Source organism: Austrofundulus limnaeus, unplaced genomic scaffold, assembly GCF_001266775.1.
Source record: "Austrofundulus limnaeus strain Quisiro unplaced genomic scaffold, Austrofundulus_limnaeus-1.0 Scaffold185, whole genome shotgun sequence".
Taxonomy (NCBI): domain Eukaryota; kingdom Metazoa; phylum Chordata; class Actinopteri; order Cyprinodontiformes; family Rivulidae; genus Austrofundulus; species Austrofundulus limnaeus.
The window spans coordinates 82,551-98,685 of NW_013952587.1; the positions used below are offsets into that span (position 1 = coordinate 82,551).

Sequence of the window (16,135 nt, forward strand, 5' to 3'; positions counted from 1 at the left end):
TATTTATTACATATTGTAGTTTTATTTTGTAAACCTACTTTACATATTTCAGGGACTTTTATTTTGAATTCCCTTTTTATTTCATGCCGTTTTACTATTTTATTCAGTTATACTATTTCACGCTGTTTTACTATTTCATGGCATTTAATTTCATGGTCCAATATGCAAATGAGGGGGGCGGAGTTCTTGCTGAGGTTTGGAATTCAAGAAATGATCTGTTTCACCACCAGAGGGGAATATTCCCCTGCCTGGCCTTTCTTCATAACTAAACATTCATTTTCATAAATAAAACCCAGACAAATGTCCATAAATGAGTTGAATGACTGTTACTCTGTGATTATAAGGGCTTTGCAGAGGTACTTATGGTGGCTTTTGGTCAAATAGCCCTGATTTTATCACTCAAATTAAAAATAGTGATTTTTTTCCAGGTAGGTCGGAGCTTTCTTGGCCAAGCCGAATTTTTAAACATCTTTCCAAATGTATGGCGTTCAGGTTTCGTGCAGCCAACTCCTTCCTGCCTCAAGTTATGACTAAAATAAATCTGTTTTCTAGTAGAGTTCTGGTACTTACTTACGTTCAGGAAACACCTGGTCAATAAACACTTCAGTCACATGTTCCAATGGTTTTGCTCACTTGAAAAATGGGTGGGTTCAGACTAACCCCCAATTTACACTACATGCGTTCCGTCTCCGCTCCGCTGTGGTCCGACCTCTGCAGCAAATACCACCCATTATAATCAATGAGAGTGTTTACACTGGCGGCGCAGGGCGGCAGCGAGCGGACAGCGATCTGTCAAAATTAGAACAGATCCTATTTTTGACGGAAGCCAGAGCTGCGCTGGAGTCAATTTTTAAAGATTATGTCACACCAACAGGAAAAGAAACGAGCACAACGTCCGTATTTTCAAAATAAGACACTTTTAGGCTGGATAGTTTGTCGGAATAATGTCGAAATTGCAGCTATATTAATAAATATACGGGTATATTTCTACACAAATGCTGTCAGAATGTATCGTTCTGTTTGGGAAGCAGATGGAAACATGTAGCATGAAGCATGTGTGTACACACATGATACACGTGGATTTTATTTTGAAATCAGAAGTTTCAGAAAGAAAACAGCGAGACAGTTTCAACCATAAATACTAAAAGCGTTTATATCGTTTTCAGCTGTGTTTGGAGTTCGTCTTTCACAGAATTAATTATTTTTTGCTGTGACTTCCACACTTATTACTGAATTTATCGCGCGATCTCCTTACTGCACGTCTGTCGGACCGGAGCTGAGTGGAGCGGAGGTGTAAACTGGACTTGAAACACACAGCTGCGACCTGCGCAGCGGAGACGGAACACAAGTAGTGTAAATTAGGGGTAAGGGTGGTATGTTCTGAGTAGTTTAACACATCTACATGTAAATACCAGGAAATAAAAGCTGACATTCATTCAGAACTCTTGTCTCATCTTTTGATCTTAAACCCAAATGTCTTCAGTAAACAACAAAAACAAGAGAATTTGACTTGATATTCTAATACTTTAGGAGGGAGCTATAGTTCTTTTCCTTTCTTACCCAAATTGCAAATGTTAGAAGTAACTGCTGAACTGATCTCTTTTATTTTCTAAAATACTTTCATAGCTTAGACATGTTGGTCCATTACTCCCCAACATTACAGCTGAGGTCAAACCAAAGTGTGCTCAGCTGTTCTGTGGGGATTAGCTGTGAATGTTTGGAAAAAAAAAAAGCAGATTACATGAGTTTGTTGCTCTGATTTGTCTTTCAGGGTGCGAGTTCGCTACCAGAAGAGACAAAAGCTGCAGTTTGAGACAAAGCTGGGTATGAACTCTCCTTTCTGAGCCCCACCCACCCCTCACACCGGCAGCAGCTAGCTGGACTCCTCAGGAAAGCAGGATGAAACGAGGTGCACGCTCCGCGGTGCACACCATCAGTGGAGGTTTTCACATGCATGTTAAAGCTTCTTCAGCGTTTGTGCAGTTACTCGGATTTCTGACGGACAGAGAAAACAGACGACCTGAAAAACGTCATTTCCACTGAACAGAAAACGAGCCGAAACAGGAAACAGTTCATTGTGTAGTTGACGCTGTGGTTCCCACGGCGCACTTCTAAAACTCTTTAATGTGAAAGCCACAGTAACATGGTGCATCTTCTTACCAGAGCAGCCTTGGTGATACATGATGTCAACGTTTCTTCTCTGAACAGAAACATCAGCCTGACAGTTCTGGAGTGTGCAAAAGTTATAAACATGTTGCATAAAGCCAGGAAATAAAGGTTCAGTCTGTGTTGTAACTGTAAAAAGGATGTTAGTGGTAAAATATTTAAAATATGATGTTTCAAAATAAACATTCAGAACATCTACAGCTTTTAATTCATGATGTATATTTTATTTTTGAATGTCCTAATATGGTCATTTCCTCCTGAGCTGTTCTCCTTGCACCTGACGGGTGTTTTAAATCCACTTTAAGCCAAAATGAAACTGTTATTAGCAACAACTTTTTAATAGGACAACAGAATATTGGAAATCTTTATGATTTTAGAGAGCAGATTCCTGTCGGGGTGGGTTTTTACAGCACCTCTGCTCCTCACCAGGCAAATGACTCAACTGTAAACTGTTTTTTCTTCAACTTTACAAGAAGTTTGTAAACAGTTTCTTGCCAAAGTTTATTTATTGAACTTCTTTTTTGTTCACTAAACTCCACCTGGTAAAGATGCTGATAGTTTATTTTCTACCTCTGTGTATAAAATGAGTTCATCTGTTTGGCTTAATTGGGTTTTTACGAGCCTTCACTTGAACGTCAGTTTTTTAGTTTTTTTTTTTCTTCTCCTGATATTCATGTCACTGTTCAGATCTTTCAGCAGATACAGGTGTTGTTCTGTTAAAGGGACAATCCAGACATTTAGAAGTGTGGTTCTGTGAAAAGGTTCTGAACAGTTCCTTTTGTGTTATATCAGTGTCTGCCATGTGTTGAGCTTGTTTTGTGTCGTGATTTACTGATCTGGGATCAGAGCTGCAGTACTGTAGCTTGGTCGTATGTTTAGAAGTTATTTTGGCAGCGATGTTTCATTTTTCTCACAGGTGCTTGACTTTTCTTTCTGTTTTCTCAGAAGTCTCAGCCGACAGCAGTTTATGGTTCAGTGTTTAAAAAATAATGAATGTTTCCATAGATTTCACTCCCTAATTGTCAATTTTCCCATCAACATGCTGTCCTATGGCACTCACTTTTTACTGATTAACACTGTAAACTGTAAAACAAAAGCAGGCCTCATCATTTTAAAAAGCACCAGACGACAAGTAAATCTTTAATGTTTCATCTTTGTCAAAACCACGTTACCTTTAAATACTGAAGCTCCAGTCACTATCCTGATCCAACATTATTTACTGTGATTAGGAATGTTTGACAATTCAGTCACAATTACTTATTGAGTGTCAAAACTTTTGTTTTTCACATTTTAAAAAATGTCATTTTAATGAACTAAAACAAAGAAAATAAATTCTAGGTCCACCTCCCCCTGGACCTAAAGATGGGCTCTTATTTGAGGTTTCATAACAGCTGAGGTCATGAAATGACTGAATGTTTTACTAACTCTAGCTAAATTTTCTGGGGAGAATCAGTGGTGGTTATTTACAAGCTTGAGTTTTTGTAATTCAAAAACAATATTTTGGCAGCATAATTGTTGGAGAATGTTCAAAAACAAAATGAAAACAATAAAATTTACAAACTGATGTTTTTGTGTAAGTGGTGGAAAACTGGGAGAGTACCTTGTTCTTATGTCCTGATGAACGGAGACTGCATGAATCTGATCCAAGAACGTTCCGGTCTACTTCTTGCTGGAGGATTCTCTGTGGAGCTGATGCTAAATGCTCCAATCTTTGTGACTTTAAACCTTTCATCATCTGCTCTCCATCCATCCATCCATCCATCCATCCATCCATCCATCCATCCATCCATGGTGTTCCCAAACCAGCCCCTTTTCCATTAGTGCCACTTAGTGAAGTGTCGGTACGGTCAGTGTTGGAACGGGTCAGTTCGGGTGCTTTTCCACTGACGTTCCAGTTCAGTTCCATTGGGTGTGTTTTGGGCGATTGGTGGAGGTGGTTTTTGGGTTTTTTGAAAAAAGTTATTGCGCAAAATGAGAGATGGAAACAAATTTGACGAATAACTTTTGAAATTTTAACAATTTGCTAAAAATTCGAATTAAAATTGGATGGAAACAACTAATGTCACTGCTACAATAGAAAAAATGGTGCCTCGAGTTGTTCTTGTAAAGGCAGCTTAGACGCAACCAGTGACTCCACCCCCTAGCCAATCAGTGAAGAACAGTGTTCTGACGTTGCATTTTGGTGTCAGCTGGGGCCACTTGGAACCACAACGAAGTAGGTACTAAAAAAAGGGCTGGTTCCATGAATCTGACCTAATGGAAATAGCTTGGAACCGTACCGAACCGTACCGACACTGCACTAAGTGGCACTAGTGGAAAAGGCAGTATTGTCGCTCCAGCATGTCCTGGATCTTCCCAGGGATCTACTCTGAGTTGGACATGTCCAGAACCCCTCCCTAGGGAGGCGTCCAGGTCTTTATCTCTACCAGCAACAGCTCAACTCTGAGTCTTTCCCCTGCAGAGAAAACTCATTTCGACCTCCTGTAACCACGATCTTGTTCTTTCGGTCACTACCCAAAGTTTGTGGCCATAGGTGAGGGTAGGAATGTAGACCGACCAGTAAACAGAGCTTCTCCTTACAGCTCAGCTCCTCTTCACCACAACACACTGGTACAGAGTCTGCAACACTGCGGAAGCTGCACCGATACGTCTTATCAATTTCACACTTCATTTATCCCTCTCTCGTGGACAAGATATTTGAACTCCACTAGTTGAGGTGGAACCTCATCCCCAACTTGGAGAGAGCAATCCACCCTTTTCTGACTGAGGACCATGGACCCAGATTTGGAGGTGCTGATCCTCGTCTGCTCCACACTCGGTTGTGAACCACCAGTAAGAGCTGAAGATCCTGGCGCAATGACGCCAACAGAACCACATCATCTGCAAACAGCAGAGATGGAATCCTGAGCCCACCAAACTGGACTCTCTCCAAACCCTGGCTGCACTGAGAAATTCTGTTTGTGATAATAGACTGTCCTGGCAGAGTCCAACTATGTGAACAAAATGTTTGCACTGCTTGTTTAGGGACTGAATGGCCCGTCACAACAGACCCACAGTCCCATACTCGTGTAGCACCCCCCACAGTGTATCTCAAGTAACACGGTCGAATGCCTTCTCCAAATTCACAAAACATGTAGACTGGATGGACAAACTCCCATGACCCCTTGAGGATCCTAGTGAGAGTAAAGAGCTGGTCCATTGCTCTACAGCCAGGATTGAACCTGCATTGTTCTTCCAGAATCTGAGGTTTGACCATCGATAAGACTCTCTTCTCCAGTACCCCTGAAAAGACCTTACTGTGGAGGCTAAGGAGAGTGAAGCCCCTGTATTGGAGCACACCCTCCGGTCCCTTTTTTAAAAAGGAATCTCCACCCCAGTCTGCTAATCCTGTGGCACTGCCCCCGGTGTCCACACAATGCAAAGGCCGGCGTGTCAACCAAGACAGCCCCACAACCAGAGGTTTATAGTAACTAAGTACATATACTTTATTACAGTACTTAAGTACTTTTTTTGAGGATTTGTAATTTTACCAATTTTTTTAAAGAGATACTTTTATTTTGCTACATTTTAAAGCTATAAAGGATACTTTTACTTCTTTACTTTAAAATGTAACACAGTTACTTGTTACAAAATTAAATATGACCAAACTCATCATGAAAAAAGATGTTTCTGCACTCTAAAAATGAAGTGTTGAATTTACTCAACAAAGTCGTGTCAACCGGCTCCACTAAGATTAGTTGAGTAAATTGAGCAAAGAATAAACATATATTGTTCAATGGCTTAGTGGAACCAGTTTAGTTCAGTAAATTCAGCAGTTAAGTGCCAGGAGGACTGCGACCAGTTATACATCGGGGAAACAAAGCAGTCACTGTTCAAAAGAATGTCCCAACACAGACGAGCTAATTCTAATGGCCAGAACTCTGCAGTTTTCACTCATTTACAGGCCAGCGGTCACTCTTTCAGAGATGAGGATGTTCTCATTCTTGATAGAGAGGAACGTTGGTTTGAGAGGAGTAAAAGAAGCCATTTTTGTGAAGAAAGACCGTCCATCATTAAACAGAGGTGGAGGCCTCTGTTTTCAGTTGTCCCCCTCCTACAGTGCGGCTATTGCCAGTATCACTCCACCCCCTGTTAACAATAAGTGTTAATTAGGTGTCAACGATAGCCATGTGATGTGAGTATCAGTCACATGGAGGCAGGGCTTAAAAGCCTGAATTTTGCCTGAAACTCTCAGACTGAAGAAGTCTCTTGGAGGAGAGATGAAACGTTTCATTAGAGAACCCGTCCAGAAGACCTATACAATTTTTTTCTTTTTAAATTCAGCAGTTCATTTCTTAGAGAGTGTGTAAAAGTACTTCTACTTTTACTTTCCCAATTTTTGTGAACAGTTTTATGACTTTTACTTAAGTAGTTTTCTCATCAGTGGAATTAATTTTTGCCAAAGTCCTTTTCTGTTCATGTAATTTTACTTTTGCTAAGTTTTTTTTTTTAGTACTTTATAGACCTCTGCCCACAACATCCAGAGCCTTGAGAAAATCAGGGCAGATCTTGTCCACACCCCAAAATCTTGTCTGAGTTGATTCTCTTTCCAAGACCTCACAGAACTCCTCCTACATCCAAGCCTTAGCCTCGGCAACAAGATGTGACAGCCGATTGACTAAAATGTTGACACGATGCATAAATGTACATTTTGCATTCTTTTTATGACATCTATGTTAATAATTTTTGACAGAATTGTTGATGTATGGGTTATTTTATGTAAATAAATTTCCTTATATTAAGGTCTGTTGTGGTAATCTGTAGAAAAAATATAACAGATTTATTTTTGTTTAATTGGAGAAATAAAGTTTTATATTGTGTTTTTAGAAGTGGACTTGTGGAAGGGTTATATATAACAAATAACTATGGTACCTGTAGATACCTCTTTAAATGAGCTCAGTTTGGAGGAACAAAATCAGATTCTGACCAGCTAATGGTTAGTTCAAGTGGGTCTAGAACTAGCCTTGTGAAAACCAGACCCTTGTTCTTTACTTTGCACAATTTCTTGCTGGAGGCGTGGTCTCTGTTGAAGTTTAAAATTATTAGATCTGATTTTACTCAATTCCTAACATTTGGCTGTGACTTATGCAGTGTGCCGGCTTGACTGTGAAGGAGGCTAAGCTAAGAAGCTGACTGGAAATTGTGTGTGCTATAACCATCCCCTACTGGGAAGAGAGAAGTACTGAGCTGAATGAGATGGCTGTAAATGAGAGCTGCAGGTTTTTTTTTTTTTTTTTTAGATAAATTTAATTTAATTTGGAAGCCTTGTCAACACAGACTGAATGGCTTCATTCCCTCTGCTGTCATTGATAAACTACAGGCAAACTGAAAGAGCAGAAAAGCAATGTCATCTTTCAGAATGCCTCCTTCTGTTCTCTGATTGGCCCAGATGAAACTCTACCGATAAATCCATGTCAGTGGGAGAAATAGATGGAGCAGAGAAGGGAGAGGTTAGAATTGAGCAGGAAGGCAATATCTTGAACCAAAATGATTGCTGCTGTCTGAAACAACTCCAAATGTAGTGATTCATGCCAACAATATAAACCAGGTGTTCCATAAATACTGAACTGTGGTCTGGATCTAGTTTTAAAAAATGCTTATTTTACCTGTGAAAAGTATTCTTCACTAGTGGTTCCCAGTCCTGGAGGCCCACCATCCTACATGTTTTAAACGTTTCTCTGCTCCAACACAACTGGTTGATCCACTGGCTCCATAACTCAGTCACTGAACCAGGTGTGTTAACTTGGAACAGAGAAACAAACATGCAGGATAGTGGACGTCGAGAACCAGGATGGACACCTCTGGACAAGACAATGCACTTCTAAAAAGGATTTTAATGGATTTTATTTGTTAGCCCCCTTTATTATCTTATTTCCTCTCCTTCCAACTCTCATTAAAACTCAAGCAGCAGCATTTTGAATTAACTGAAGACAAAATATTTCTAATTTTAATGATATTACGCAGGTGGAAGAAGGCGGTCCTGGTAACATTTTTAATATGGGGGTTAAAAGACATGTCCTGATAAAAATAACACCAAGGTTCTTTACATTAGAACTGGAGGCCAGATTAATGCCATCCAAAGGAGCTGAAAGGCTACAAAGTTGATCCCTAAGATGTTCAGGTCCAAGAACCATAACCTCTGTCTTATCTGAGTTTAGAAGCAGAAAGTTAAGAGCCATCCATGTTTTTATGTCTGTGAGACATGCTTGTAGTTTAATTAACTGGTTGGATTCATCAGGTTTCATGGATAAATATAACTGAGTATCATCAGCCTAACAAAGGAAAAGTATCCTACGTTGTTTAGTAATTTTACCTAAAGGAAGCATATATAAAGTAAAGCACCAGAATCCTTTCATTGTTTCAAAATCTCATTTTAATAAAAAATGAGGAACTCCAAACCTATTATAAAACCAAAACATGCACACTAAACTACATACAAACTATTAAAAACTTTGGCTGTAAAAAAACGAAACGTGTCCCAACAGAAGGTCAAACCAAGTTCTTCACACATTTTCTGCAAGAGCATCAGAAACTCCAAAAGTGGCTGGAAGGAGGAGGGTGGAGGGTTCGGAGGGCTGCAGGTCCTCCCACCACTCTGCTGAACCCCGGGGGAGGGGGACACACAGACAGAGGCAGGGCTGAGGCCTGGGAGAACACTCGAGGCAGCAGGTTCTGTCGACTGTTCTGCAGACCCTGCTGCTTTTCTGGGTATGTCTTCTCCATTGACATCCACCTGATGGACACCTCCAATGAAAACGACTTCTTGAACTCTGGACAGACAAAACAGAAAGAAGCTGAGCCTGACCAACATTTAGTTTGACCTGCCCAGGTGGCCCATCTGTTAGTAAAATATTTCATGTACCACTGGGCAGATTTTAGATGAACTCTCAGAAATAATAACTGATGGATCTGCTGCTGATTAGTGAAGATAAAAATAACTGAAACGGTTCAAATTTGATGGAGTAGTAGTTGTGTGTTCCTGTTTATAATGTGGATTAATACAACAGAATATCACATGATTACAACATTATAACACAACCACTAGTTTCTTTCAGATAAATAATGCGTTATGTAAATAAAAGTCAAACTGTTCAATGTGACAGTCACAGGTTTATGGATTTATGGGTTACCTTATGTTTCCCCACTGTTAAAGACTGATTTGAGTGGAGCCATGGATGTTTTCAGGTGTGACAAACAGGTGAATTGTGCATGTTGTTGTGCCTCAGCACAACAAGAGAAAAAAGATCAGGGGGTTTCCCATTAAGGACTTAAATGAACACTAAACAAACCACTATATATATACACACACACACACACACACACACACACACACTCACGGCCACTATTGGGTACACCTGTCCAACTGCTCATTAACGCAAATGTTGAATCAGCCAATCACATGGCAGCAAATGCATTTAGGCATGTAGACATTGCCAAGACAATCAGTTTCAGGACAGTCAAAGGTGAGCGGCTGGTAGAAAACAGACAGAGACAACTTATACAAAAGGTAAGTGCTTTTATTTACAGGTGGCAGGTTGGGTCCCAGATCTGTAAGAGAGGAAGGTGGGCTGGTTATTGCAGGTAAGTTTATCAGGTGACTATTGTTGGGCAGGTGAGTAACAGAGAGGTGTTCGGCGCAAAGAGGACAGACTTGGATCCGGGAGGTAAGTAGGTGAGTTTACAGGTAGGGTGGCAGATAGACAGGAGGACCAGGCAGGTGAGTATCCTTCCATGAGAGAGCGAGGCAGACGGGCAGGTGAAAGGGCAGGTTCCAGGTAAGTAGAGTTCACAGGTGAGCAAACAACATGGAGTGAAATGGTTGACTGAACACAGAGAGACAAAGGTTAACAAAGCTCAAGAATATCAAATTCTCAGAGCGGCTAGGAGTAGAGACCATGAGGTATGTGATGCTCCAGTGAGGAACTGATCTTCAGTGCTGCCTTATACAACATGAAGCTCATCCGGAGTAATCCGCCCCAGCTGGTGTCAATCAAGTTGTCAGACCTCAGGAAGGTGGGTGAGTGCACAGAATGCCACAAAGACAATCTGCTGCAATTCAAACCGAGCATCAGTATGGGGAAGAAAGGTGATATAAGTAACTTTGAACGTGACATGGTTGTTGGTGCCAGAAGGGCTGGTCTGAGTATTTCACAAACTGCTGATCTACTGGGATTTTCACCCACAACCATCTCTAGGGTTTACAGAGAATGGTCCGAAAAAGAGAAAATATCCAGTGAGCAGCAGTTCTGTGAGCACAAATGCCTTGTTGATGCCAGAGGTCAGAGGAGAATGACCAGACTGGTTGGAGCTGATAGAACGGCAACTTTAACTCAAATAACCACTCGTTACAACTGAGGTCTGCAGAAGAGCATCTCTGAACACACAACATGTTGAATATTTTTTCAGAGTTAACAAAAAGAAACTGGTTACTTTCAATACCTTTTATTTTTGGTCTTTCAACAAGAAAACAAAACAAAGCAAAAAAAACGTTATTTCTCCAACATTTTGTTTCATTTTCATAAGACAACTTACTATATATAAACAATATTAGATGGTATTAAACTGAACAAACCATCTTTAAATTAAATCTGTAACTGTGGTGTTAAACACACGTTGACTGAAAGTGCTATTGCAACCAAAATTAACAGAATGGAAGACAAATGTCTAACAATTATCTACAAAAATTGTAAAGATTGATACAGGAACAGGAACCACTCATGAGGACGCTGACAGTGAAAGACTGCTCCGTTAACAAGCACCACAAAACTTTAGTTTCCAAAACCATCTCCTCCGTACACCTGCTCCTGTTTTCAGGAGACAGGAGTCCTTTTGTCCACTGCTGAATCTGGCTCCGCTCGGCTCAGTTCAGGCAGGTTTGAAGCGGTTCTACTCGGGTCTAGTTGTTTTTCCACTGTAACTAGGGTCCCCGCTCTGTGGGCGGTAACATCTTTTACAAATGGGTGGTATAATTAAACTAGCAGCGCTAAAGCTGCTGTTTTTCATTGCTCATTCTGTGCTAAAGCTAACTGTTGACATAAAAAGTCTGATATTTAACCTGTAAATAATACTCATACCCTGCTACAGCAAACCGTTGCTTATAAATGCAGTAAAACAAAACCAAAATGATTTTCTAATAAATTAAATTACAGTTACTGCACACTTTATGCCTAGGAGTGTGAGAAAATATGTTGATTTTTTTCTGTATGGATTTAACTAAATGAAAAACAAACAGCAATGCCAACAGTATCTTTATTGCACAAAATAAAAGTCAGACAATATATAACTACATTTTTAAAATCACACAACCACCTAAAAAACTACTTTAAAGTCCGAATGTAACCGAAGCAGCTCTTCTGCTGCCCAGCCCCTGGCTGCTTCGACCCGGATAGCGAGTGTAGGAGACTCTTACACACCTTCTCAAATTAATGAGGAAAATACGGGTTCTTTTTCTTGAAAGATAAATACCTCTCCACGATGGAAGTGAGAAAACACACAATAATTTGTAGTTCCAGTCAGTTCAAAAGTTCTTCTAAAATAAAGAATATTTATTTACAGAATAAAATGAACTAACTATGTACAAATTAAGGTTAATAATCAGAACTTTATGAGACAAAATATTGACAATAAACACTTCGCGTCCGACATGATTTACTGTAAATACAAGACTCAGAAAGAACAAAACAGTAAACTAGGCTTGGATCTTATCAAACACTCAGCTTACAGGTACTTTAACTTTGTGGCAAGGTTTTTAGATTTAGAAAAGTAAAGAAAAAGGAGGATTAGTAAAAGATTTAATTGTTATCAATTTATCAATTGTTATCAATTTATCAAGAGGTGAGAACCAGAACAGCCCCAGGTGTCTGCGTCTCCCCATCAGCTGGATCTCATACACTTACAAAAAACAGCTTCTACCTTTTGGTGATTCAACCGGCAGGTTAGCTGATGGTCAGGAAGACTCGGTACGTTAGGCATCCAGGTCAGGAGAACTTACGACCAGTACGACTCCCAGGGTTTTTATTTTACTGCGTCTCAGAAGATCTGCACCTAGTCAGGAGACCGGAGCCCAGCTTGTTGCTCAAATTCTCTTCTTTCAAAGTAAAAGTTCAATAATGGAGCTTAAGGCTGGCATTACCTTAGCTCAAGACAGAAAACTTTTTCTCATTGGCACTTGATATAAAAATCTTTGTCGGGGCTGCGCTTCCCGAAGGAAGATCAGCTGAGACAAAAAATTGTTGTTTCTCGTTTTCTCTCGTTCTCTCAGACTGTCCAAATTGTGTTAGTATTCTGAAGAGAAGCTAAACGGCCTTGAGTTGGTGGTAGGAAGAAAATGAATATTTAGTCTGGAGATGCTTGCCAGAGCAGAAAAACATATTTGCACCTGTTTCTAGGAAAACAAGTTTCCAACTTTGACACTTTAAAAATGACAAAAGTTCACTGAAGCAAAACTGAACTGAAAGAAATCTAAAAAATATTTGTCTAAAATTAAAACACATGTTTCTGTAAGCGTATTTCAAAATATAAACTCAGTGAAGTTATAATCACAACAATCAACTTAGTTACATTGAACAATAAAAGAAAAACACTTACTGGTAATCACTTTACTGTAAAACAATAGTTGATTAAACAAGCATTTGTGTAAAACAAATAAAGGAACATTTCAACCATTTTCTCATGGTGTGTTTTTCCTTTCTTGAAGTATAATGTAAAAGATTAATTCATTAGACAACTTTGATTTATAAAATGATAACTTCTAGTTAAAAAGAGAATTTAAATCAAAAACATAAAGAAGATTATTATTTTGTTTATTAAAGAAAATAAAATGTCTCTTTTGAGAAAGGATTTTTTAAACTAGAGTCAAAGACAAGTGGAAATGTTTATTTCCCCTTTGGGGAACCTCTACACGAGGCAGCTGATACCGACAGGTGTAGGAGAAGGTGGAGAAACGGTCCAGAAACTCAGCTGGTTACTTGTCGAAGGTGATTCTGAACAGAAAACCAACGATTAGCCTTGAATACGGTCAACATTAATTACTAATTACAATAAATGTAGAGCTGGTGGTGTTGTTTTTAGCCTCGATCGCTAACTAGCAATAGCCGCTAGCTGCTAACTAGTTAGCATTGGAAACAAACATACACAAACGACACATCGGAACAAACTTTATAAGTAAAAAGTACAGTTTGACAAGCGACACGTGTCCCATAAATTATTTTCAATATCTCACTAAATGCACGAAGCACTCACCGTCTGCAGATGAAGTTTGTGAAGAGTCCAGTCTACAGTTAGCAGCAGACAGAACGATGGCTGTAGAGAGAGATCCCCTCCATTTAACTAAAGCAGCTCTAGTCCCACTGCTTTGAGCCACTCCGGCTGTTGTTGTGGTCCTTCCGGCTCAATATATTTTTAGCTTCTCCCAACGCGCAGTCATCATTTGGAAAACCTCAACTTGCTCTTAATAAACCACTTCATCCAGGTAGCTCCACTGGCCATTCGTGACTGCTACACACTTCAGCACCTGCACGCCCCAAACGGTGCTGTCCTCAGTACTACCTCGAGAGGAGGTCTGAAAAAGTGGTCCGAAAGGAGGCGGGAGTCACAGTGGGAATACACAAAACGGGTGCAGGGTGGGGTGGAGCCGAACCGAACCATGTAGGTGGAAAATGGACTAGGGTGAGGATAGACGTGGGGTATTGTATTGTTTCATTTTCTGCATTGCTGCTGGTGCTTGGCAATTTGTTTGTTTGTTTGGGAATTTCTTTAACTCACTGGGTTATCTTCATTGCACGGTTCTACTTCTAGTCCTAAATCACTCTTGATGTAGTTTCTTCTTATTGGGACTGTGCTTAAAACATCTTTTATTTTTCAACACTTCTTGGTTTTATTTGTGGATTTCGGGATCTTGTAGCTCTCGCTAACGTTTGCTTAGCATCATGGCTGCTTCTTCTCCAACCTCGGCTTTCCTCACTTGCTCCGTGTGTGAGATGTTTAGTCACTCCCCTGCCTCATTTGGTGACGGCAACATTTGTATTAAATGTGGACTAATGGCATCTTTAGAGGCAAGGCTTTAGAATCTTGGCTTCATGCTGTTGAGAAGCCAACAGCTAGCCAGGCTAGCACTGAGCCGTCGAGAGAAGCCTCTCCTGTTAGCGGTCCCTCAGTGGAGCCCGTGAGGCCACCGCCCTGAGCCAGTAGCTGGGTGACGGCCCGGAAAAAGCATAGTGCTAAAGCTAAACCTCCCAACGGTCAACCCGTTCATGTTTCAAATCGCTTCTCCCCACTCAGCGACACTCGGGTTGAGAAACAGACCCTGATTATTGGCAGCTCCATAGTCCGAAACATGGATCTAGGGACTCCAACGGCCATGATTAAATGTATTCCAGGAGCCAGAGCAGGCGACATAGAATCCTATCTTAAGCTACTAGCTAATGCTAATGCTAATGCTAGGTACAGTATGGTCGTGATTCACGTCGGTGGAAATGACACTTGGTTACGTCAATCGGAAGTTACTAAAATTATTGTTGCTTCAGTCTGTAACTTTGCAAAGGCGATGTTGGACTCTGTAGTTTTTTCTGGCCCCCTACCTAACCTGAATAGTGATGACATGTTTAGTCGCATGTCTTCATTTAACTGCTGGACATCCAAGTGGTGTTCTGAAAACAACGTCAGCTTTGTAGATAACTGGCGTTCTTTCTGGGGGAAACCTTGTCTGATGCGGAGAGATGGAATCCATCCCACCCTGACTGGAGCCGCTCTCCTTTCTAAGAATTTAGCTGACTTTGCTGACCACAGAAATTATTGACAGTCCAAGGTCCAGACTAGGAAGCAGAGTTGTAGTCTTACAACTCTGCTGCTTATTCTTTATTACCCACCCAAAACCCCGTTAACATCGTGTCAGTCCCACGGACCAAATTAAATAAATATAAAAACTCTAGAAAAATAAACCATAAAAATCTTATAAAAATAAACCGTTACTTTACCAGAACAAAACAATAAAACTATTAGGTGTGGCTTGTTAAAAATTAGATCTCTTTCTTCTATATCTCTGTTAGTTAATGATCTGATAAGTGATCATCATATTGATTGATTCTGTCTTACTGAAACATGGTTACAACAGGAGGATTTTGTTAGTATAAATGAATCCACTCCTGCTAATTATTTAAATTTTCATGTTCCTAGAACAACAGGTTGTGGTGGAGGAGTAGCTGCAGTTTATAAGTCAGAACTATGAATTAATGCTAAATCAAAAATTAGTTATAATTCTTTTGAGACTTTGTCCCTCATTCTTTCTCATCCAAATTGGAAATCAAAAAAACCACTACTACTAGCTGTTATTTATCGTCCACCAGGCCCTTATTCTAAGTTTTTATCAGAATTCTCAGATTTTCTGACTGATTTATTATTAAAAACTGATAAAATTATAATAATGGGAGATTTTAATATTCATGTGGGTGATGGAAGTGATAGCTTAAATATAGCTTTTATTAATCTAATTGAGTCAATTGGTTTTTATCATCCTACGACTTCCTGTTTTCTTCTTCGTCGTCTTTGTCGCCAGTAACAGCATCCGGTTCTTGATCACGTGACTCCTGTGATGAGGAAAAGGTGTTTCCATTGCAGTTTTGCAAAATACACTAATTTCGATATGGCCGAAAAACCACCTCATCCTAGCGCAAAACCATTTTGTCGAAAAACGTAATTTTTTTCGAAATTGACGTGTTTCCATTGAGCAAATTTATTTTCGAAATTCTAATTTGCACATTTTCATGGTCAATGGAAACGCAACTAATGACAGTGACCACATTTTTATGCTTAATTAAATATTGTTGGGCTACAAAATTTAAATATATTATCTTTTGCCAAAAGATAATATAGTTAAACTTATGTTTTTTTTCCTACCTGGATTACAGAGATGCATTGCCTAAAATACGCAATG

General features: G+C 39.9%; 2 protein-coding genes across 3 annotated transcripts in view; one reads left to right on the forward strand and one right to left on the reverse strand.

The window, feature by feature from the left end:
- Positions 1–3,730, forward strand: part of tmem94 (transmembrane protein 94) — a gene marked incomplete in the record, with an annotated part of 78,635 nt that extends 74,905 nt beyond the window's left edge. The window contains 1 exon segment of the mRNA XM_014018186.1: positions 1,772–3,730. Within this exon segment, the coding sequence (XP_013873640.1) occupies positions 1,772–1,844 (73 nt within the window).
- A 4,855-nt stretch (positions 3,731–8,585) lies between these two features.
- dnd1 (DND microRNA-mediated repression inhibitor 1) overlaps positions 8,586–16,135 on the reverse strand; it is a 37,212-nt gene continuing 29,662 nt past the window's right edge. For both annotated transcript variants that reach the window (XM_014018187.1, XM_014018188.1), the window contains exon 6: positions 8,586–8,975. In XM_014018187.1, coding sequence (XP_013873641.1) covers positions 8,731–8,975 — 245 coding nt within the window. In that variant the 3' untranslated portion in view covers positions 8,586–8,730. The remainder of the gene's footprint in view (positions 8,976–16,135) is intronic.